Source organism: Hemiscyllium ocellatum, chromosome 10 (assembly GCF_020745735.1).
Source record: "Hemiscyllium ocellatum isolate sHemOce1 chromosome 10, sHemOce1.pat.X.cur, whole genome shotgun sequence".
Lineage (NCBI taxonomy): Eukaryota > Metazoa > Chordata > Chondrichthyes > Orectolobiformes > Hemiscylliidae > Hemiscyllium > Hemiscyllium ocellatum.
The window spans coordinates 66,749,308-66,772,163 of record NC_083410.1 but is presented as its reverse complement, the minus strand read 5'-3'; the positions used below and the strand labels follow the sequence as shown (position 1 = coordinate 66,772,163).

At 39.1% G+C, this 22,856-nt stretch overlaps 1 protein-coding gene across 1 annotated transcript in view; it reads right to left on the bottom strand.

The window, feature by feature from the left end:
- Positions 1 to 328: 328 nt before the first annotated feature.
- The window catches only part of LOC132819562 (chitin synthase chs-2-like), a 96,692-nt gene continuing 74,164 nt past the window's right edge, over positions 329 to 22,856 (bottom strand). The window contains exons 10-19 of the mRNA XM_060831131.1: positions 20,824 to 21,024; positions 19,779 to 20,063; positions 17,516 to 17,695; positions 12,266 to 12,617; positions 9,342 to 9,385; positions 7,656 to 7,720; positions 6,235 to 6,345; positions 5,449 to 5,666; positions 2,497 to 2,578; positions 329 to 511 (exon numbers count right to left, since the gene is read on the bottom strand). Coding sequence (XP_060687114.1) covers positions 491 to 511; positions 2,497 to 2,578; positions 5,449 to 5,666; positions 6,235 to 6,345; positions 7,656 to 7,720; positions 9,342 to 9,385; positions 12,266 to 12,617; positions 17,516 to 17,695; positions 19,779 to 20,063; positions 20,824 to 21,024 — 1,559 coding nt within the window. The 3' untranslated portion in view covers positions 329 to 490. The remainder of the gene's footprint in view (positions 512 to 2,496; positions 2,579 to 5,448; positions 5,667 to 6,234; positions 6,346 to 7,655; positions 7,721 to 9,341; positions 9,386 to 12,265; positions 12,618 to 17,515; positions 17,696 to 19,778; positions 20,064 to 20,823; positions 21,025 to 22,856) is intronic.

The window sequence follows — 22,856 nt, the reverse complement described above, 5'->3', positions numbered from 1 at the left end:
TTGCTTGTGCCAGCGGAAAGTGGAAGCAGAACAATGCAAAAATTGCTAAATGGCCTCATGTACCCAAGTCAAAATCTAAGCCAGTCAATTGTACTTATTCCCAAAAATAGAGAATTCTGAATCCCAGTCATGGCTTCAAGGTAGCTCACAAGTTTGGGGAAAAATGAGGAATAGCTGGTTTAGATATGAATCTAGTTGGTCAGCACAGTCAAGAGTGAGACAGGAAGTGAGATGAACAGGGCACTTATATGCCTCGTTAAAAATGGACGTAATACCAACAAGTTTCTCAACTATTGTTGATGTACTCGAAAATAACTATCCCATTGTATATTTTTCTGATTTGTAACACGAGCCACAGATTTCGCTGCGATGTCCCTGAGTAGTTGTCAAATTGTCTTTCACACATAAAGCTCATGGTAATATATTTGTGACACTGGTGAGATGTTGCTCGATTTTTCTCAACCACCAGTTATTTTTCTTCTGTATATTGTCAAACCTCATGATCTTTATACTAGAAAAGGAGAAAGTTAAATAATATTAAATTTTAATTCTGTATTTGTACCTGGAATACAAAATTGCATTCACTTAGATTAAAAGTAAAACTCAAAATACATTGTAACAAAATTTACTGTTGGAGTGAAACTAACAGGGTGTCCTTTAGTTAAACTTTCTTTTTTAAAATTTTCACAATAATTTATTATGTAAATTGCTAAGATCACAAGGGTATAACTTTGCAGCAATAGGAACTGGACACCAGGGACCTGAGTGAACAGATAAGCAACTGTGTGTCATCTTAATAATTTAAATTACAGGACTATGAGATGCTCACTGCAAGGACTTGGATACAAAACTAAAATACATTTGTTTCGTTCTTAGCCAAATCAGGTACAGAAAGAGAAATGCTGACGAGGAAGAAAATAAAGCTTGGATTGAAATGGAGAGAAAAATGAGGGATAGAACAGTAAGTTAAAATAGATTTAAACTTGCATGTAATAAAACACCAACAGCAGTTAAAATTGAAAGGAATAAGACTCCATATTTGTAACAGTTACTATTCAGTGCCAGAGAAATTCATTGTAAGTAATTAACAATGAGAATACCATGAAAATAATCTCTGACAGCTAAACCAGACTTTAATAAATTGTTGGATATTAAATGAGATAAAACAGGCGCCGTGCATCAATTCAGACCAGCTCTAACTTTCTTTTTACTCACAGTGCAAGTACAGAACTGTACATTTCTCTGAGCAATTTAGGAGTGAGGCAGAAAGAGACAGATAATGAGACACGTCTTGAACACTAACATCTAGATTTCTGTGATTAACCAAGCTCTGACATGACATTACTGTGGCATTTTTACAGTAATAGGTGAGTGTGATTAGTCCTATCTTTAACTTACAGGAAATTAAGGAAAACTAACTCTTCCTATGACAGTCACCTCGCAGAATAAAATCTGCTCTGGCATGCAAATAGTTGCTAATGATTTATGAAATGCCAATGCTCTCTCTCCTACAACACCATGAAGACAAAAGACATTTTATAATTAGTTTGCTATGGCGAGAAAATTTCCTGTTCCTGGGGTCACCATTTACTATCCAATCATCCAGAAAGTATTATTTTAGAAGATGTAAATAAAATGCTTATCTAACCAGGTAGAACAATATAAACTAAATCTATAATTAAACACTAAACATGTGTTCTTCATGGTGAATTTGAGGATATAACATTTTACAACAGCTCAATTTTTTTTCCAGAACAAAACATCCTTTAGCTCAAAAGACGAAGTAACTGAAAGAGTGGGCTGAGAACAAGGCATCTCTAATCTTGGTGGAACCAATAGTCTCTTTTCTGAAGCAAGAATATTTTAAGAAATAAAAAGGAAACAGAGGCATATTGGAAATGTGGCAAATTGAAGTTGGATCAATGAACAGAAAGATTATATAAAAAGAGTTAAGAAAATATTGTATTGAGTTAAAAAAGGAAAAAAAAATAAAATTGCATATTTTCAAAATTTCTTCAAATAATTTACCACTTGTAGAAGTCCATTTCTATAGTTGGAGTTTTTCTCTTTCTGGATCAGAGAAGTTGTAGCTCTTTTACTTAATCTGCTGGGACATACTATGACATATGTCTGGGCCAGATGAAACTTGAACCCAAACCTTTTGGCCTAGAAGTAGGCACACTACCACTGTGTCACAAAAACCTCTGGCAAGGTTGTATACTTGACAATGCAAGGACAATACCTCATTATTAAAAAGCATTTTGAGTATTAAGCTATGGTGATGCACGATGTAAAGGTATGACTCATGGTTCTCTAGAAACCCCTTACACCTTCGACACTTGGTGATTTTCTTTGAAATGAAAAAATATAATGGCTGAAGCATGACACAAGGGCAGTGTGTGACCAAAGTGCAAATATTAAACTGGATACATTTTAATATATTTCTGAAAATTTGATTCTTGTCAGCAAATGCATAATGAAATTTATTTGTCTTACCATTTGGTGATACTTTCCAACTTTCTGTTGAGGTTTTATTTCAGTTCCTTTATATGCAATAAAATGGATGAGTGTTGTAATCCTAGAATGAAGTTAACAAATTGTTACTACTTCCATAACATTGCATTAAGGCCTAGAATTTTGAGACAATGCTGTGGTGAAAATGCTAAAAGATAGAGGGAAAACCAAGTCGCACTCCAGAAACTAGCATCTCTCATATTTTGTGGGGGATGGGGAGCGGGATTGGGATAGGCTATAATTTTGCTGCTCGTTGGATGCTGCCTGAACTGCTGTGCTCTTCCAGCACCACTGATCCAGAATCTGGTTTCCAGCATCTGCAGTCATTGTTTTTACCTACAATTCATATATACGTGGTCTCTGAAAATGGCTAGCCATTTTAATGACAAGCTGGCTTCAATAAAATAGGATTTTGGAGTCTTGGAGTGTAGAATCCAGGGTGTGGCAAATAAACCAGGTAAACCAGGAATCAACCAGGTCCATTGAACATGCATTCCTTTTGGATAGTTAGTGTACCCTTTTCATGTGGTAAGGCACATCTTGGGATCTGATCCCAAGGTACCTTTGTTGAGGGAGATGGACAGGTGGTGGTGGTGGGGGGGGGGAGTTAGTTGCCTTTTAGTGGAAGTAAGGCAAAAGGCCCCTTTGGGACTGTGAAATGTCGACATGCTGGTGTCTAAGAAGTCCCTGAACTCATTTTATTAACACATTCATAGAATGTGGGTATTATTGCTTGGGCCAACAATACAGTCCATCCCTCAATGTCCTGGCGAAGTTGGGGGTGATCTGCCTTCTTGAACTGCAGCAGTTACTGGAGTGTAACGACACCCACAGTGCTGTTTGGCAGTGAGTTCCAGGATTTTGACTGAGTGACATCAAAGGCTCAGTGGTATTGTTCCATGTCAGGATGATGTATGTTTTGGAAAAAGGATCTTGTGGATGATGGTGTTCCCATGTGCCTGATGTCCTTCTAGGTGGAAATGGTCACGTATTGAGAAGGTGCTGTCAAATGGGCCTTGGTAAGTTATTTCACTCCATATTGTAGTTAGTGCATAGTGCTGCAGTCATGCATTGGTGGTAAGAGGAATGAATACTGAAGACGGTATGTGGGGTGTTGATCAAAACCTGCCTTTCCTGGGTGCTGTCAAGATTCTTGAGTGTTTTTGGAATAGAACTGGTTCAGGAAAGTGGGAATATGTTCATCAAACACCTGACTTATGCCCTGTCGAGAACGGAAACACTTTGAAAAGTAAGGAGGTGAGTTACTTTTCATTGAATTCCTAGTGTTTGACCCATTCTTATAGCCAGAGTATTTATAAGGGTGGTTAATGGTAACTCAAGGATGTTGATATTGATGGTCTTAGTGATAGTAATACCATTGAGTGGCAGGGGATGTGGTTTGATTCTCTCTTGGAGATGGTAATTGCCTGGCATTTGTTTGTCACTAATGTTATTTTCCATTTGTCAGTTTAAGACTAATTTGACTAGGACTTGCTCCATATGGACAAGAGGTGATTCAGTATTGGTAGAGGTGTGAATAGTATTGAACATCGTGTAATCATCAGTGAACATGCCCACTTTTGACCGTGTGATGGAAAGATGGACATTGATGAAGCAGCTAAGGATGGTTCGGCTGAGGACACAACCTTGAGGAATGCTTATAGTGATGCCCTGGGACTGAGTTAATTGACCTCCAACAACCACAACTATTGTCTTTTGTGCCAGGTATGTGCAAGAGCTCCTCGGTGCCAGATTCAGTCAAATATAACCTTGCAGTCACTCTCCCCTCACCTCTGGAATTCTGCTTTTTTTGGCTATGTTTAGACCAAGTTGTGAGGAATTAATTGGCCCTAGTGCAACCAAACCTCGGTCTCAGTCAGCAGGTTATTGCACAGCAAATGCTACTTCATATCATTGTCAACACCCCATTGCACCACTTTGTGGATGACTGGGATGATGTTTGGGACTGCCAAATCTGTTAAAGTTGTCAAGGAACTGACAAAAAAATGTGTGAATTGAAACAGAAACTGTGCTAGGTATTTTAACATTCCTGTCGACAAAAGCCATTATAGGATATGTGCTCTTTGATTGAATTCCCAAACTATGATTTTCACAATAGGGTACCTATCTAGTTAGCATTTTGAAGGACAGCTTGAGTACTTAAATGAAACATTTGTCTACCTAAGGGATTAGTTGAAAGAATTTCAATGTATTGAATACTTTTTTTGTTTTGATCAAAATGTATGTTTTTCAAAAGAAAATCATCTGTGAATATTTAGATTAGATTACTAACAGTGTGGAAACAGGCCCTTCGGCCCAACAAGTCCACACCAACCCATCGAAGCGTAACCCACCTATACATACTCCCCTATATTTACCCCTTCACCTAACACTACGGGCAATTTAGCATGGCCAATTCACCTAACCTGCACATTTTTGGACTATGGGAGGAAACCGGAGCACTTGGAGGAAACCCACGCAGACACAGGGAGAATGTGCAAACTCCACACAGTCAGTCGCCTAAAGCGGGAATTGAACCCGGGTCTCTGGCGCTGTGAGGCAGCAGTGCTAACCACTGTGCCACCATGCTGCCCACTGTGCCACCGTCTGTTAGCATGGCTCCTGAGGTGTGCCCATGATGGACATTAGATGAATTGTTATGGAGGGCAGGATGAGGGTACATGAGTTAGCATATGTTGGCACAAAGGCTATAATGAGTTATTGAGATGATTAGAGGTGTAGGCGTAAGAGAGGCCATTGGGATGGGTGATTGAGTATTAGGGTAGTACATGGGACCAAACATGGCAAGTGTGGGCAGCTATTTTTAAAAGTTGGGGTTGCAGAGCCAGGATTACTCCTAAACCCGAGCATCCAATCCAAGAATGTGACCCTTGACCTAATTATTTAGAAAACAAAATATATTTGAATTAATACCTGTGGTACAACATGGTGAGGAACTGAATTCCCAACAGCCCAGCAAACGATACCAAGAACATAAAACTGAGTGGTTCGATGGTTAGAATTTCACTTTTTGAAAAAGTACCATTTGGAAGGATTTTGGGGATCTTGATGTGTATCTCTGAACCAATTGCTTGCAGAAAAAACGTTGAAACAATCCACAGAGTATTAATAATGAAGAAGAGAAAAGTGGCCTGCAAAGAATGTAAAGGTTTATTCATAATAACAACATTATAAATGCTATCCAAGTACAATATACATCTGCAGTATGATTTTTGTAGACTTGTACATGTAACAACAAAAATCAGCCTGATTAATGAGTGCAGATGTACAATAGGAGTTCCTGATTTATTTTAATCACTGGAAAAAGAGGAACTGTACCAACTGGGTGTACTAACCAACGCACAAAGTGATTCTCTAATTCTCTGTCTTACTAAGTGAAATTTGACACTGCAAATAAACCAACACAAAATTTACCCTTTAGTCCATTATCATATACATTTTGCATTCTTTCAATGAGGAGGCATTTAGTACCAAGCAAGAGTAGGAATTACAGCTGGTCTGTTATGTTCAGAAAATTGAACAAATTGGGAGATAGGTTGGTAAACCATGTTACAAGTATGAGGCTGACTAACTTTTTCAGTGCCTTCTGTACCTCCATTGTTTTGAGTTCCAACAACCAAAAATAATGCAGCACTGTTTTCCCCTCTGGGATTGAACAAGTGATCAGAGTCAGAACAACCACTTGTAAGTTGTACTTACCTTGTTTCTGAGAGATTTCAGTTCCTTTGCTATCTCTGCCTGTTTTGCTTTGTCTTCTTCAATTGGTTTAAGGTATAATTCAATGAGGTCATTCCAGAATGGGATTTCTTCCTACATATAAGAAATATAAGAATAAGATCAATAAAAATACTGGCCCAGCTCTTCTGAGGAGACACTACCATAGTTGCATACCTGCTCCACTTGAATTGTTATGCCTGTCTCTTTGTGGGGTACACGAAACATTTTTTGTTCCAGTCCTACTCCGGTCTCCACCTCAACTTTTTCTCCAGTACATCGATGACATCATCGGTAGTGCTTGCTTCTATCTTCAGGAATTGGAGAAATTTATCTATTTAGCTTCCAATTTCCACCCCACTCTCACATTCACTTGGTCCATCTCTGACTCCTCTGTTTCTATTCTTGACATTTGTTTCCATTTCTGGTGATAGGCTGGCCTCCAACATCCACTACAAACCCAAACACTCCCATGGTTACCTTGACTATACGTCCTCACACTCTGTGTCCTATAAAGACTCTATTCCTTTCTCCAGTTTCTCCATCTCCATTGCATCTGTTCTGATGATACTTCTTTCTACAACGGGGTCTCCAAAATCCCCTTTTTCCTCAACTGAAATTTCTCTCATGTTTAACAGGACCCTCAGTTATGCCTGATTCATCTCCCGCACTTCGGCCCTCACCCCTTTGCTTCTACCCCTGATCCTCACTTACCAATCTGCCAGCATCCACATCCAAATGATTTGAGCCACCATTTACACAATCTCTAGCAGAATGCCATCCCTAGACACATATTGTCCTCCCCTCCCATTTCAGCATTGCTCAAGGACTATTCCCTCTGGGAACACCTTGGTCCAGTCTTTCTCCACACTCACCAGCTCTCAAAACACCATAGCACATTCCCATGCAATCGCAGAAGGTGTAACACCTGCCCATTTACTTCCTCCCTCCTCACTAGCCAAGGCCCATACACACCTCCATGTGAAGCAGCTAGGTGGGATGATAGAATTCAATTGGTAAGGGATATTTGTGGTAGTCGCAGATTCAAGGGATAGTCAGTTGGAATGAGGAAGATAATCAGAAAATCAGGAGGTAACCAGAGTGTCAAGCGGTTCTGGGAGTTTCAATAGGTATTTGTGGGTGGGTGATATCTGAACTGAAAGGGGTAGTCAGTGGGAGGGTGCTGTCAGATGGTAGTCAGGACGGTCAGGGAGGTAGTCAGAGGTTAGTGTTGCTGATTGTGGGGTTACAAATCTTCTCAAAACTCGCTTGGGAAATTTTGTTCCAAATGTCTATATTGCTGTACATTAAAGGTTAGTAACTTCATGAAACAGAATGGAGTTCATACGACTCATTGAGATGAATACACAAGGAAATAATGACAAATGTCATTCAAAGCAACTCACTTCATCAAGTTCTTCTACAACAAGCATCATATGGAATGACTGCTCTTGCAAATTGCTTATCCACTCTATACAAGGGAAACACAAGAAAGAGAAACAAAACACAGTTTTTTGAATGGTTGTATTGGACAGAGAAACAGTTGTCAATATATGCACAACAAAGTCTTAGAAACAAAAATGGAATAAGTAGTGAAATAATCGGATCTTAATCGAAGGTGATTAAAAGTGATTACAGCAGCAAGGACTCCTGTTTTATCTTGAATCATTTCATAAGATCTTTGATATTAACTTGAAAGGGGCAATGGACTCTTTAGTTTAACCGTGCTACCCCAGAATATATAGTACACCCTCAAAACTGCAATGGAGTCAAGCTGAATTGGGGTTCAAAAACCACAACTTGTTGACCCAGTGGAACCACCAAGCATATTTTACAGTTAATCCAGGTATCTTTTATTCTCGCAGTATCACTCTGCAACCTAGAAATCTCTAAAATAACATGTGTTAGACTGATATATCAACAAATTGTGGCGAGAAATCAAAGTTAACACTTTGATTTGAGTAACTAGTTCTGAGGAAGGATCACTTGACTCAAAACGTTAACTCTGATTTCTCTCAACAGATGCTGCCAGACCTGCTGTGCTTTTTCAACAATTTCTATTTGTGTCTGATTTTCAGCATCTGCAGTTCTTTATGTTTTTATCAACAAATTAGGTGGTCTCTTACCCGGCATCATTGTGTGGCCTCACTTCTGATGTATTTTATCTGTAACTGCTCTTTAAAAACAATTTGCATTTCCATTAACTACCCACTAACACACATAAAGCTCCACCTGTATCTGCGGTTCTATCCCCTCTCCTTTAATTTTGATTATTGTTTTTCAATCTTACGAAAATGTCCATTCAAATTGCAAACTTCCATTCTGATCAAGGATACAAATGAAAGACCAGTAAACTGAGTTTGTTTTTGAAAGATTTTAAATGTGTATTTCCAGAATTTTTGTGTTTTATGCTAAAATGAACAGATGGAGTGCCTTGATCCCAGTCAGTCAAACTGTCTTCTCTCCTCCTAGAAAAATGGGGGAGCCCTGAACAAAGGATATAATTTTACAAATTAGCTAAACCATTCTGGACGTCAGAAAATGAGTTTTTACATGAAAGTAGCAGAAATCTTTCACTCACTCTTGCTGTCTCTCCCTTCAAGAAGCATTTGAAGCTAGATCAATTGAAAATGCTAAAACTAAGTTTGAGACATCCTGATTGGCTAAAGGTTTTAGAAGATCAAACCATGGTAGTTAAATCAAGCTAGGATATGGATCAGCTATCAGCCAATTGAATGGCTGGGAGGACTGAGGGCGCTAAATGGCAAATTGCTGCTCTGACATGCTTCACAAATATGCATGTGAACACGGGGTAAATGTAGAATTGAATTCTGTAAGTGATGTGGTCAGATGGCCTACAGCCACTGAATATCTTGGCTGACAGATCAGAAAGATACTAGACTACAGTAAGGAAAGGTATGTGCCATGACTGCAACAGTAAAGTGCCATGATTCTGTGTTTACAAGGAGCAGAAAATCTGAAGAAAATACCTCAAGTCTAAAGAAAGTCCTGCAATACTAATATCAAATACGATTATATTGGCAATATATTTCTGGAAAACGCTGCCAATGAAAAATGATATTAATACTCACTATCTTCAATACTCAATTCGATTATTTCTTCTTCTTCAATGATACTGAAAGAAAGAAAAACATTCTTTTTTAATTGAAAAAGTTCAAACATAAAAGTGTATGGGGCTGAATCTTAGATTTTTTTGTCAAGTGCATGTTAGGTTGAGTTTGGTGGAGTAATTTTTGCCTCAAGGCCATGTGGTTTATTGTCATATCCTACCAAACTCGCTACTTTATTTGACAATTCAGCCCTTATGGTGAACATCTTCGGGGCGGCTTGGTGGCTTAGTGGTTAGCACTACTGTCTCACAGCGCCAGGGACCTGGATTTGATTCCAACCTCGGGCAACTGTCTGTTTGCACATTCTCCCCGTGTCTGCGTGGGTTTCCTCTGGGAGCTCTGGTTTCTTTCCACAATCCAAAAATGTGCAGGTTTTGTGAATTGGCCATGCTAAATTGCCCATAGTATTCAGGGTTGTGAGCATTAGTCAGCGGTAAACATACAGCAATGGATCTGGGGGGGTTACTCTTCAGAGGGTCAGTGTGAACTTGTTTGGCCAAATGACCTGTTTCCACACTGCAGGGATTCTATGATTCTTTTATGATATGATTTCCACCTCATCTTACCACGTTCCATTCCTGGTGCAACCTGCTCACAGGAGATCCTGGAATTGACCGGAATTCCTGCCACTGGCATCATATTTAAAAGCTCATGTACTCCTGGACAAGCACTGGCAGTTTAGCACTGTGTGTTTCCTGACATTTGCCCTGGATATGGCCAACATGACAGAAACCTATGCCTCGCTCTGATGGGGTGATGCAAAGGTGGAACTTTATCAACCACTTAGGACCTGCAGTGGAAGCCATTATACTGACACCTCATCTCGCCATCCAGGTTACAACAGTCTCAGCTGGTCTGAAGGAACATCCAGTACTGTAGGAGGAAGATAAATGCGCTTCTCCACTCTGTCAGCATACGTGCAACCAACTTCCTTCTGAAACTTCATACTCTCTTTACTACTGTTATGATAGAATCTCTACAGTGTCAAAAAAGGCCATTTGGCCCAACCAACCTCTGAAGAGTAACCTTTCTCCTTCCCCTATTATTTTACATTTACTCCTGACTAATGCACCTAACCTACACATCCCAGAATATTATGGGCAACTTAGCATGGCCAATTCACCTAACCTGCGCATCTTTGGATTGTGGGAGGAGACTGGAGCACTGGCAGTAAACCCATACAGACACTGGGAGAATATGCAAACTCCACACAGACAGTTGCCTGAGGCTGGAATTGAACCCAGATCCCTGCACTGTGAGGCAGCAGTGCTAACCACTAAGCCACTATGTCCACCTCCCAATAAGGGACATGCTCCAACACTCTCATTATTGCTAGCAACATCCTTCCTCACTCACTGTCACCCATCCAAACCCCTGAAACTACTAAGCCTGCATGCCCTCTGCTCTGCCTACTCATTTGCTATGGATACTCCTCCACATACACCAAAAATGATAGTTGTACCACCCATTTTAATTTGTCTTAGTACATGCATCTGTCTCATTCTAGAAAGAAAGCAGCCCTCAAAAGGGCAGAAAGAGTCAAGCTGGTTGTGCGTGCATTAAATATCAAGACAGGACAAAAGTAGTAAGACCCTGGCACCTCTGGATGCAAAGTGCAAAAAGGTAAGATAAGGCAATGTACTGAGTGAGTGCTATGACTGCAAGCAAAATGAACTGACTAAGAAACAGTCTTGTTTCCATGTGGATGGTTGGTTTCTTTGGTGAGTTTGGTAAGTTTGCAGCTGCAGTGAGTTGGACTGTTAATGAAACAATTATTAAACAATTATGAGCATCAACTGGGAACTCATCTCTTCAAGGTGCTTGAGAAAATTAATGAGCAAAATGCAATGTGATGATCTCTACATTGAGATGGGGCTCACTAATCATCTTAGTGATCTATCACGCATCTCACTATAGCCCATGTCTTTCAGTACCTGGCAAGATTCCACCCAGACAGTTAAAGCCACAAGTTATGTATATCAATCTTTAGAATCAAATGTGATGTTCTAATTAAAAAGATCAAAGGACATGATCTCTCCAGGAACAAAACATTTCAAAGATACACCCAGAACTCTCAAGAGCACAACAAAAGTAGAACCAATCCCCAATTTTGATGCTGTACAAGGGATGGATTTTTAATGGGTTGAAATTGAGTTCTGCATTCCTAAATGTGGTGAAAAGACTGATGTTGGCAATGGGAAGGAATATCACGTTTCAGATGCTTTGAGGCACTTATGAGTACCCCTGAACTGAATATTAAATAAAACAATATCAGAAAGAATTTTGCCTTTGTAAATCGTGAAATATTTTGCATTTGTCATCTTAATTCATGGGAAAATGTGCAATTAAACCTTTTAATGCTTAAAACTGGAATAAGTAGTCAGAATCTCACTGTAGAAACAAAGCTTTCTCTCTTGTTCGTCTTTCCATCCAAAAACATCCCTGGAAGAATATAATCTCACTGAAGAATCAGAATATCAGCCTCACTCTCTGAAAACCATACAAAAGAAATTCCATTGCCTCTAGCAGCAGAAATTAGGATTCCAGCTTCATGTCGTAATTTTCAGTATCTGGGAAGCACCTAACGAATCAAGCCCAGCTAAACCTGAAGGTCCAACCAGTCAGAGAAGCGTAGGTGAGTGAGAATTTGATACAGAGCCTTGTTATAAAGCCTGAGTTCTATTGAAGAGCAGGGACTTAGTATCATCCATCCTTGTGAGCTTGTAAGGGACAATTTGAGAGGCCAATTTAATCCAAAGAAAATAAATCAATCAATAATTAATAACTAACCTATAGTTCAAAACAAAGAAATTACAACACAACACTTGGCACAAGGAGACGCTACTGTTAATTTACACAACTACAGCTTATTGTAAGTTACTTACCTGTCTGCATGGTGAATTAATTCCTTTTTATCCTCTTTGACTAAAAATTCAATATCCCAACAGATGAATTTGCATTTCTTTTCATATCGCAGAACCTGCTTAGTTTTATTTTTGTCCTGTATTTTTGGAGTAACTGTTTCACGTGTGCCCCATGAAACATTATTCATGTTTACCATGGAGTAAATTGGCAGCAACAAGTATCCACTGGGGATACAGATGATGTACAACAATCCATAAAATACAAGAGGGAATTCTTGGGGATGCAGCATTGCAGTTGAGAAGTAAAGGATCATCATCGAGATGAAGAACAAGCCTGTTGGAGTAATAAAGGTGTTTTCTTTCACCATTTCACCTAAAAAAGATAGCATAATGTTAGCATCAATGCAAAAAGCTCTGAGTCTTGTAGCATGCTCCCTGGAGGGCTGGGTCAGGTCCCACCTTAGGATATAATGACCACAGAGTGGGATCATAACAAGTTGATTAAAAATTCCAAAGAACCTATGACAGATCCACCTCCATGTAGCATGTAAGTGTGAATAGGAATGACTTTACTTTCACATGAAGGCCCTTGTTTAGTTCGGGAATCACTGCTGTGGCCTTGTTTCACTCATTTTATACTTGAATTTGCCAATCAAAGTCCAACAATCAATGTGGGTTCCCTCTTTGCATGTTTAACGTTCTAATGCTGTTTTAGGGCGATGCACCATTTGTCCACTTATAGCTCAGCCTTTAACAAAACGTGTCAAAGGTAAATTGAAACTGCTTGTGTAGCAGCTGCTGGAGGATAGGGGGTCAACGGAGAAGGGGCAGTGGAGCGGGGGAGTAAAATGGGGAAGGGATAGAGTCAAGAGGGGGAATAGTTAGAATGGAGCGTGGTGTAGGGTAAAAAGAATTGGGATGTGAAAAAGTGTGGAGGAGGAATTTAGAGATGAAAGGTGGAAGTGGAGAGCTGGGGGGGCACAGGATGGGGAAGGGATATAGAGAAGTTGGGAAGGGAAAGAATCAAAGGGGAGAGGAGAGTGGGGGGTGTTGACTGAACAGAGGAGGGGATTGAGTGAACGGGAAGGGGTGAAGTGAATGAGCATGGGATAAAATAGATGGGGGAGAGGGAGAGTGAACTGTGAGAAAGGGAGTAGAGAACAATAGGGAGAGTGGATGGAGGGGGGGAGGGGTTAGAGTGGTCTAAAGGAGGTAGAAGAATTTGAGGGAACATGAAAAAATCCTTTTTCTTCAAGGGTGGTGGGTGTCTAGAATTCACTGCGCAGTTCGATGGTTGAAACAGAAACCCTCAGCTCATCCTAGCTCTGCACATGAAGCATGTCTTCTGCAAGATCCCAGACAATTTCTGTGCTGTACCTTTTTTGAAGTCTTCGCCTCTCTCCTAACACTAACAATTTTTAAAATTACAAATATATTTGCAAACATGAAATGGGCTGATGTGAGTTTAATGTCTTTCCCAAGTTTTTAGGTTTCTCATTCAATGGTGCCCTTGCTGCAATGACACCTGTACAGTCTCCTTTCTAAATATAGTGAATACTTTGTTCTTCTTAATTGAAAGGTCCCTTGACATTTAGGATAATAATTTTAACAGTCACACCCATTGGTCTGGTAATTAAATACCTATATGGTTACACCCTCAGATATAGACATAGGAAGATAGCAGAGCGTAGGTAATTGTCAGCACGTTTTAAAAATGGTATTAGCACAAAAAATTGCACTCCTGGCAGTTTGAATGTTTGGAGGATATATAGACTCATAGAGTTATAGAGCACGGAAATAGACTGTGAAGACCAAACACTCCATGGTGACCATAATCCCAAACTAAATTATTCCCAACTGCCTGTGCTTGGCCCATATACCTTCAAATATTTCTTATTCGTGTACTTACGTAAATGTCTTTTAAACATAGTGACTGTAGTCGCTTGTCATTCAATTTATCTATACACCTCATTATTTCATAGACCTCTAAAAGGTCACCTCTCAACCTCCTACACTCCAGTGAACAAGGTCCCAGCTTATCCAGTCTCTTCTTATAATTCAAACCGTCCATTCCCAGCAACACCCTGGTAAATCTCTTCTGAACCCTCCCCAGCTTAATAATATCCTTCCTATAACAGGGAGACCAGAATTAGACATAGTACTCCTGAAAAGGCCTCACCAACATCCTGTACAACGTCAACATTAGATCCCAACTCCTATACTCAAAGGTCTGAGCAATGAAGGTAAGTATGCTAAATACTTTCTTTACCTTTGTTTAACTTGCTCATTACCTCCTCAAAGAATTCTAACAGATTTGTCAAGCATGACCTCCCCTTGATAAAACTGACAGGTCTGCGGATGCTGTAAATCAGAAACAAAAACAAAAGTTGCTGGAAAAGCTCAGCAAGTGAAGGTTTCTGGTCTGATGATCCTTCCTTTGAGGATGGGTCACCGGACCCAAAACATTAACCCTGATTTCTATTCACAGATGCTGCCAGACCTCCTGAGCTTTTCCAACCACTTCTGTTTTTGCCCCCCTTGACAAAGTTGAGCTGACTCAGCCCTACATTTCGAAGTACTCCACAATCTCATCTAGTTATCTGGTGTCATTGGAAGTTTAAGGAGTTAGCCAGGATAGGTCCAGAAGGTCGGGTCATGACAGGAAGGTAGTCAGGTTTGAGAGGTAGTCAGGGTTTGGGGATTTCTTGAGGAGGGTATATTCAGGTCAAGTTGGATTTGTGGGGGTAGCCTCATTGAGAGAACTTACTCTCGTGGTAATGGTGATTATTCAAGCAAATTGTGCAGTTAACCAGGAGTTAGATTACGTTTTAATTTGTCTTATATTTTCTGGATGGCTATCCAGATAAGCATATTAGAACAGCCCAAAATCTCTGTCTCCAGTTCAGAATCAGAAACAGTTGCACGGATACCATGGGGCAAAGTAAGTGCCCATTCAAAGCTGAAATTCCCCAAACAATTCTCACAGACTGCAACATAATAAAACTTCTACAGGGACCAATGCACAACTCAGCCAAACATCTGTCCTGCAGCAGTCCAGAGACCAGAAGATTTGCCCATGAAATTAAAAGAAAGACAAATATCGGAAATCTCTGATTTACTATTAGCATTCATGTTTGGATTATATATGAACATTATCCTCTTCCCTACATTCAAATAACAAGTTAAAAAAAAAGTGCAATACTGGAACACAAAAGAGCATTAATCCTTTTGTCCCTGATCCATGGCTAAAGAACTACATTCAAATTTCTTTGTGGTTATTCCAGCCACTGCACGTGACCCCGACTAGAAAGTACAAAAGGATGCTAATTAGATGTACATGAACATCAGAAACGTCTGTAAAGTTTAACAGCCAAATGGAAATGGGACCAGCTGGTACATTTAAACACTAAGATTGATTCCTTGACAGCTCAGCTGTAATATAATTCCGAGAACAGCACAAACACCAGATTTTCAGCAGCCATACCTCCATCGCTGGACCCTTTCCTACAGCATTCACTTTAATGCTACTGCTTCATATCATGCAATAAAGTTGACTATTTTAATTTTGCTGAATAAAAGTACTCTTTTTGTACATGTGTTTGAGTTCTAACATAAATATGTTCATATATATATTTATATATAAATTCCATCAGTTGTTCTGTAATGAGACAATAATTTATTAAGTTTAAAATCTGATTGAAGATTTGTAGCTCGGGTATCCGTTGTTGTGGTTCTGCTCGCCGAGCTGGAAGTTTTTGCTGCAAACGTTTCGTTCCCTGGCTAGGGAACATCATCAGTGCTGTTGGAGCCTCGTGTGAAGCGCTGCTTTGATGTTTCTTCCGGTATTTATATTGGTTTGTTCTTGCCGCTTCCGGGTGTCAGTTTCAGCTGCAGTGATTTGTATGTGGGGTCCAGGTCGATGTGTCTGATGATGGATGTTCTTGCCGTTTCCGGGTGTCAGTTTCAGCTGTAGTGGTTTGTATATGGTGTCCAGGTCAATGTGTCTGTTGATGGAGTTTGGGGATGAATGCCATGGCATTCATCCCCAAACTCCATCAACAGACACATTGACCTGGACACCATATACAAACCACTACAGCTGAAACTGACACCCGGAAACGGCAAGAACATCCATCATCAGACACATCGACCTGGACCCCACATACAAATCACTGCAGCTGAAACTGACACCCGGAAGCGGCAAGAACAAACCAATATAAATACCAGAAGAAACATCAAAGCAGCGCTTCACACGAGGCTCCAACAGCACTGATGATGTTCCCTAGCCAGGGAATGAAACGTTTGCAGCAAAAACTTCCAGCTCGGCGAGCAGAACCACAACAATTTATTAAGTTTACTAAATATGGACAGCACAGTGGCACAGTGTTTAGCACTGCTGCCTCACAGTGCCAGAGACCCGGGTTCAATTCCTACCTCAGGCGACTGACTGTGTGGAGTTTGCACATTCTCCCTGTGTCTACGTGGGTTTCCTCTGGGTGCTCCGGTTTTCTCCCACAGTCCAAAAATGTGCAGGTTAGGTGAATTGGCCATGCTAAATTGCCTGTAGTGTTAGTTGAAGGGGAAATGTAGGGGAATGGGTCTGAGTGGGTTGCGGGTCAGTGTGGACTTGTTGGGCCAAAGGGCCTGCTTCCACACTGTAAGTAATCTATATCTAATTATAATTTTAACTCCTTCGGTGAAATTGAAAGTGTAAAATTCCTGGGAATCAAGCTAATTGGACTAAACCTTTTATTGGGAGCTTCTGTTATAAACTTGAAAGTGGGTCTGTATAATAAATAAAATAGGTGGTAATGCACCTCTTAATAGGTTGTTGATTTACAATGTTCCAAAACTATTTAATTGCTCAGAAGAGGAAAAACGATATTTGGACCACTATTAATCAATCACAGGAATGTGGAACCAAGAGAACTGAATGCAGTTAAGACGCAAAACATTTTGATATTAGCCATGATTTAACTGAATGTTGGAACATTTTCAAGGGCTCAGTGACCTCTCTCTGTTTCTTTGTTCTTCAATACTATGCATTGCATTTTTACATTACATTTCATTTTCTAATCTGACAAGGGAAAATGCTTTGAATGTCACTCTGTATCTTTAAATTGGTAATTCATATTGACAATGATTAATTAATATAAAAGGAAATCAATATTACAATGTTTTAAGAAGAGTAATTTCAAAGGTTTGCATCAATACAATTAGTTCTTGTAAATGTCATTTTATTTGCCAAAACGTAGGTCATGAAACACTCACCAATAATGGACATTATTGTTGCAATCATTAGAAAAGCATAAAAGATGCTCATCACAGCAGCAATTATGATCTGGGTATCTGATTTGACTTTGTAACAGATCAGTATGTAGATGGCAGGAGGCACAACTCCAAGAGCCAGAGCAACATTTCCATTCCAATTAAACACAAAGGTAAATGCTCCTGTAAATTGTTGAATACAAAAAGTCACCATCTTGAATTAAGAAGAACTTTGTATTATTAAGATTGGATAAAACAAAATTATCCTATAACTTTTCTGTCAATAACCTTATATATAATTAAAATTAATCAATATTTAAGAACACATATTTGGAGGCATTTATATTTTTTCATCGCAACACATGACTGTCATATTCTGGTTTGAGTGGTTCACTGTCACCAGTTTTCCTTTTTCCATGCTGAGTCCAGAGACTGTCTAATTACCAGTGGTGGAGGACAGAACACTGATGAAAATAAAGAAAGAGGCACTTGCCTTACATAACATGGTAATTTATTGCATGATAGCAATAGGTACACTTTGCATTAACTTGCTAAGCATAATTCATTAGGACTATCAGGAACTATACAACAATAATCTCTTCAAGACCTACTTGATAGACCACAATCAAGCATATGTTCAAAATTGCTCCTGCTCAATCACCATAACTTCAAAATAAACAACTATTTCACTGCACCTCCAAAGAGGTTGAGATACCAAAGTGGGAGGAATTCTAAGAACATTTCTGTCTCGTATATTTGATGACCATCCTTGACTTTTCTGCTGCTTGGCGCTCGTTTTCTCCTCTTCTCTGCAAATGCATTTGGGATTATTTTCTGTTATAGCTGCTGTACGGTGAAACTTCTTTCTGTTATAAATGGTTCACATTGCTTTAGCAATGCGCATCAGCTGTTGCCTTCAGAAGGTCACAAAATAATGTGCTGATAGAACGATGAGAGTGGAATTATTGTCTTAGTATTTGGTTTTTGTAAACGTATTTTGTTTGTTTGATAAAAATGAAAGGTTTTGATGAGAAAAGATACAAATAACACTATTTTGTGTTTCAGTCTGAAGTGAATCAACACATTGCACAGTATATTCGGTAATTTTTGTAATAAGTGACAATATGATGCCAATGTATGTAGGTCATATGTCAGGTGACTGGTAGGTTATATCAAATAAAACATCTTGTTGATTGTTTGCAATAGGTAGAGTATGGACAGTCCCCACCCAGGTCATGCTTGTAAAACTAAAACCAACATTAGATGTGATTCTGCAAAAGGGCAGCATTACTTAATAATCCTGAGCGTACTAAGAATTACATTTACAATCAATTCAAGATTATCGATGAGTTTCACAATGGGACTCAATAGAGGCTACTACTGTTCACATGCAGGTCCTCTCTGCTGTAAACTAAAAAAAAACTTGCGTGATTATTGCAGCTTGTTTCAACTAACAAACGCTCGAGGGACAACATTTTCTTGGATCATTTTCTACGGCAGCATCTCAACCAACCAGAGTTCATTTGCCAAACAATCAGCTTTTTCTCATGCAATATAAATTGTTGCTCCTTTGGAAATTTGGCATTCTTCTCAATCTGCTCTGATGAGTGTAATATGAAAAGCTTCAACAAGCACATTTTTTTTCATAGCAATATTCAATTTCTGTTATACTGAAAATATTCAGCTATCCTACATTACTAGTTGAGAACATCTCTTGTTAAGAAAAGTGCTGCAGAATTAGTGCTGTAGGTTTGTCAATAATCTGCATTCCCAAGCAGAATTGTTGAATTCACTCTCTATTGTATGGAGGAGACTGTAACAAGGCTTGCCAAATAATTTTCTAAAATAAATCTAATGGTTTGCATGATTCTGAATGATGGACAATTTGGGGGCATACATCTTACTATGAGACTGTACAACAGTATGAGAAACTGTCATGATGCAACTTCAATAGCTGAATATAATGGCCTGACTGGCATCTAAAATAGCTTATAATTGTTTTTGTAGATCCTGACAGGGTACACTAGGAGATGACTGTGTGTTAGCATAACCTTCATGTTGATGCAGCAATCTGTACTTTAATCATGGAGGCAAAAAAAATAGTCTGTGCCATTTCATCAGTATGCAGCTAAATACAATCACTAATGCATCTGTGGCACTGACACATGTTTATGATAATGTTGCAGAAATGAAATAAGACTATGGTTAGAGTATGTTATCTCAAGTTAAAGCAAAAAAAAACAATAAGGTAGAAACGCATAGTCACCTGCAATCATTAAAACCACAGTGGCAGGTCCTAGAATTGATGCTGCAGTTCCAACAATCTGATACAGAATGTAGAGTTTTGAAATTGAGTGGTTTCTCTTGGATGTTTGTGCTCCACTGTTTAAAAGATCAATTGTATTTGCCAAAGTTGAAGGTACCCAACGGCGTCGTTGATTGTAGAACTCTTTGAACTCCTGTGGTGCATTTGTATAGGCATCTGAAGCTGCGTTGTATTCTACACGCCACCCCTGCTGTAGTAATAATGTACACAGCCAACGGTCTTCTCCTGATGGAGGTGATAAGTGTACCTGTTAAAGGTGGCTTCTCGCCCATTATGCTAATATCAATCATTTAAAACATCCAAAAATGTTAAAATCTCTCATGCAAGAATTAGGTCTGCCTTCAGGATAATTCATGCACTCATTGATTAGTGTATGGGTAAACTAATTGTATAAATTAAGGGTGATTGTAACAGGACTTAATTTTACATTCAATTTGCTACAATTGCACAGGGCATCAGTAAAACCGCAGCAGAGCATTCTACACAACTTTGATCTCCATACTGAAGGAAGAATATTCTTGCACTGGAGCAGTTGAGAGAATGTTCTCTTGGCTGAGCACTGTTCTGAGGAATTAATCGTATGAGGAAAGATTGAGCAGTTTGGGCTTGAACTCATTAGAATTTTAAAAAAATGAATGGAGGTCAAATTGAAACATCAAAGGCTCTGAAGAATCTGAAAAAGGTAGACACTGAAACAATATGTCTCTAATGGGGAATCTAGAACTAGGGAGTACTATTTAAAAATAAGGCCCTCTCTATTTAAGATTGGCCTCTCCCATTTAAGATGAAAAAGAGGTGGGTTCTCCCTCAGAGATTGTCTGCTTTTGGGAATTCCCTTCCACAGAAAGCAGTGGAAGCTGGGTCATTGAATATGTTCAAAGCTTAGATTGTCAGATGTTTGATCAACAAAGATTTCAAGTGAATCTTGTATGTAGAAATTCTAACTCATGTAAAAGCAGGCATCAGTAACATGCATTAGGTTTACCTTGATCATACTGGACAAAATGCTGCCCTTCTGTCGCTTTGGTAGTATATTTTTTCACAACATTATCATCCATTAGGGCTGCTGCCCTGTACAAACTGAAGCATCCTGGACTACACAGGACACAGCCTAGCACATGTTCAGCTGTCTTCTGTAGCCAGTGGCCAACAGCGTATTCAAACTTCTGGTACCAAACCATAGGACCTGTTAAGGATGGGTGGAGATATATATATTTTTATACATATATAGAGAGAGAGGAGGACATATACATTTTACTGTTACGCATAGATTTGTTGAGAGATTCAAAATCAGATGATTTTTCATGAGAAAGTATGGAGCAAGAAAAGGACATTGGTTGATTAAATCCACTTCTTTCATCAACCATTGACAAACAATGGTAATTCTGGGCTAAAATCTACCAGCTCAGGGCAGGAGACTTCAAACTTGAATCAGAGGAGGCTTACATCTTTCTGTACATTCTTAGGCAGGAACGACAGTGATAACAGCCAATCACCAACTGGAGCCACTTGCTAAAGTGAAACTGTGAACCCCAATGGGTTTCCAAGCGGGCTTGGTCAATGTCTGCTGTATAGTCCCTTGAGGATTCCCCAATGGCCATCCACCACTGATCCAATGATGCCAGTTAGAGAGGTTACCTCTGCAAACACTGGCCTCTGCACATCTAGTTCTGGCACATTAAAAGAAATTCTACCTTGCCTTCAAGCAAAAGATAGAGGCATCCTCTTCTCCATTCTACTGTCTTAATGGTACAGACTGCCAACTCTCTGATTGGACTAGCAACTCTGTGATAGTGGTTGCCATCCTCAGTTGGATGGTATCCTCGTGGTGGTCTCTTAATTTGTCACTGTCAGTAAATTATCACCAGGAAATCACCATCTGCCTGTGGACATGCACTCGAGATAACATTGTGGTTAATGTTTTTTAAGTGTCTGTCTCAATGTTGCATTTTCCTAAGTTTGAGAGTTTCAGTGAGATGGATGGTATCTTGACACCTATGTGAAACACATCAGTTCAGTCAGCCCTTGAACCTTGGGAGAAGCCTAAAATGGAGTCAGGAACCTTTTGACAAATACACTTAAAATGTGTTGCTAATTTCAAATGTCATAAGGCCTCTTTCTGACACTTACGTCCTTTCCTCCATCGAGAGGCTTCATGGAAAAAGGGAGAGACAGGCAAAGGATTTCTCAATCAGATATGAAATGTAGGTTTATTTCCATGTAAATACTTTGTTTTCCTTCATGTTTGTAAAGATCAGATGACAGTGGACTAAAGAATCCTTGCTTCATGATCTTTGGGGCATCTATATATTTAAAGTGTTGCAAAGTGTTGCTAACTTCAACTACTATGAGTCTGCACAATAAATATGTTTTTAATCCACTGATTGATCATAAAGCTCTGTTCTTAAACGATTATGACTATTGAATGGCCAGCATTGTGGAAGTGTTTATAGGTTATAGCATATTTTCTAAAGATACTTATGCATTCAACAGTGTTCAGAAACAGATATTCATACGTCACATTGAATCCATGCTTTCGTTTATACTTTGATTTAAAGTCCAGACATCTGTTATGTCTTTGAAAAATTGAATAGTTTTCTGGCTTCACCGATTGAAATTCTATGTTAGATGCCTGTTCAGATAATTGTGAAAGCTATGCTTTAGTTATCTCTGAGGATTTTGAATATGGAATGGTGCAATGGAAATATATTATGAATGGTTCGCTGAGTTCCAAATCCAATTCTTGGATTTAGCTCAGCAGAGGTTAACTGAAAAGATTTCAAGGGGCCTATAAACAGTTTGATTGACAGTTTTATAAATATTTAATATGATTATGTCTTTTTGAAGCATTTTTTCTCAGTTATTTCTTTATTTTGATAGCTTCACAGTCGTTTTAGTTTTTTTGTATGGAGTTTGAAAGACAATAGTTTTATGACCTCCAAAGAACAGCACTTTTTAAAAATGAAGTTGAATGGATGATTACTTTATTTTGATGGCTTTGTGAGCATTACAAAGATT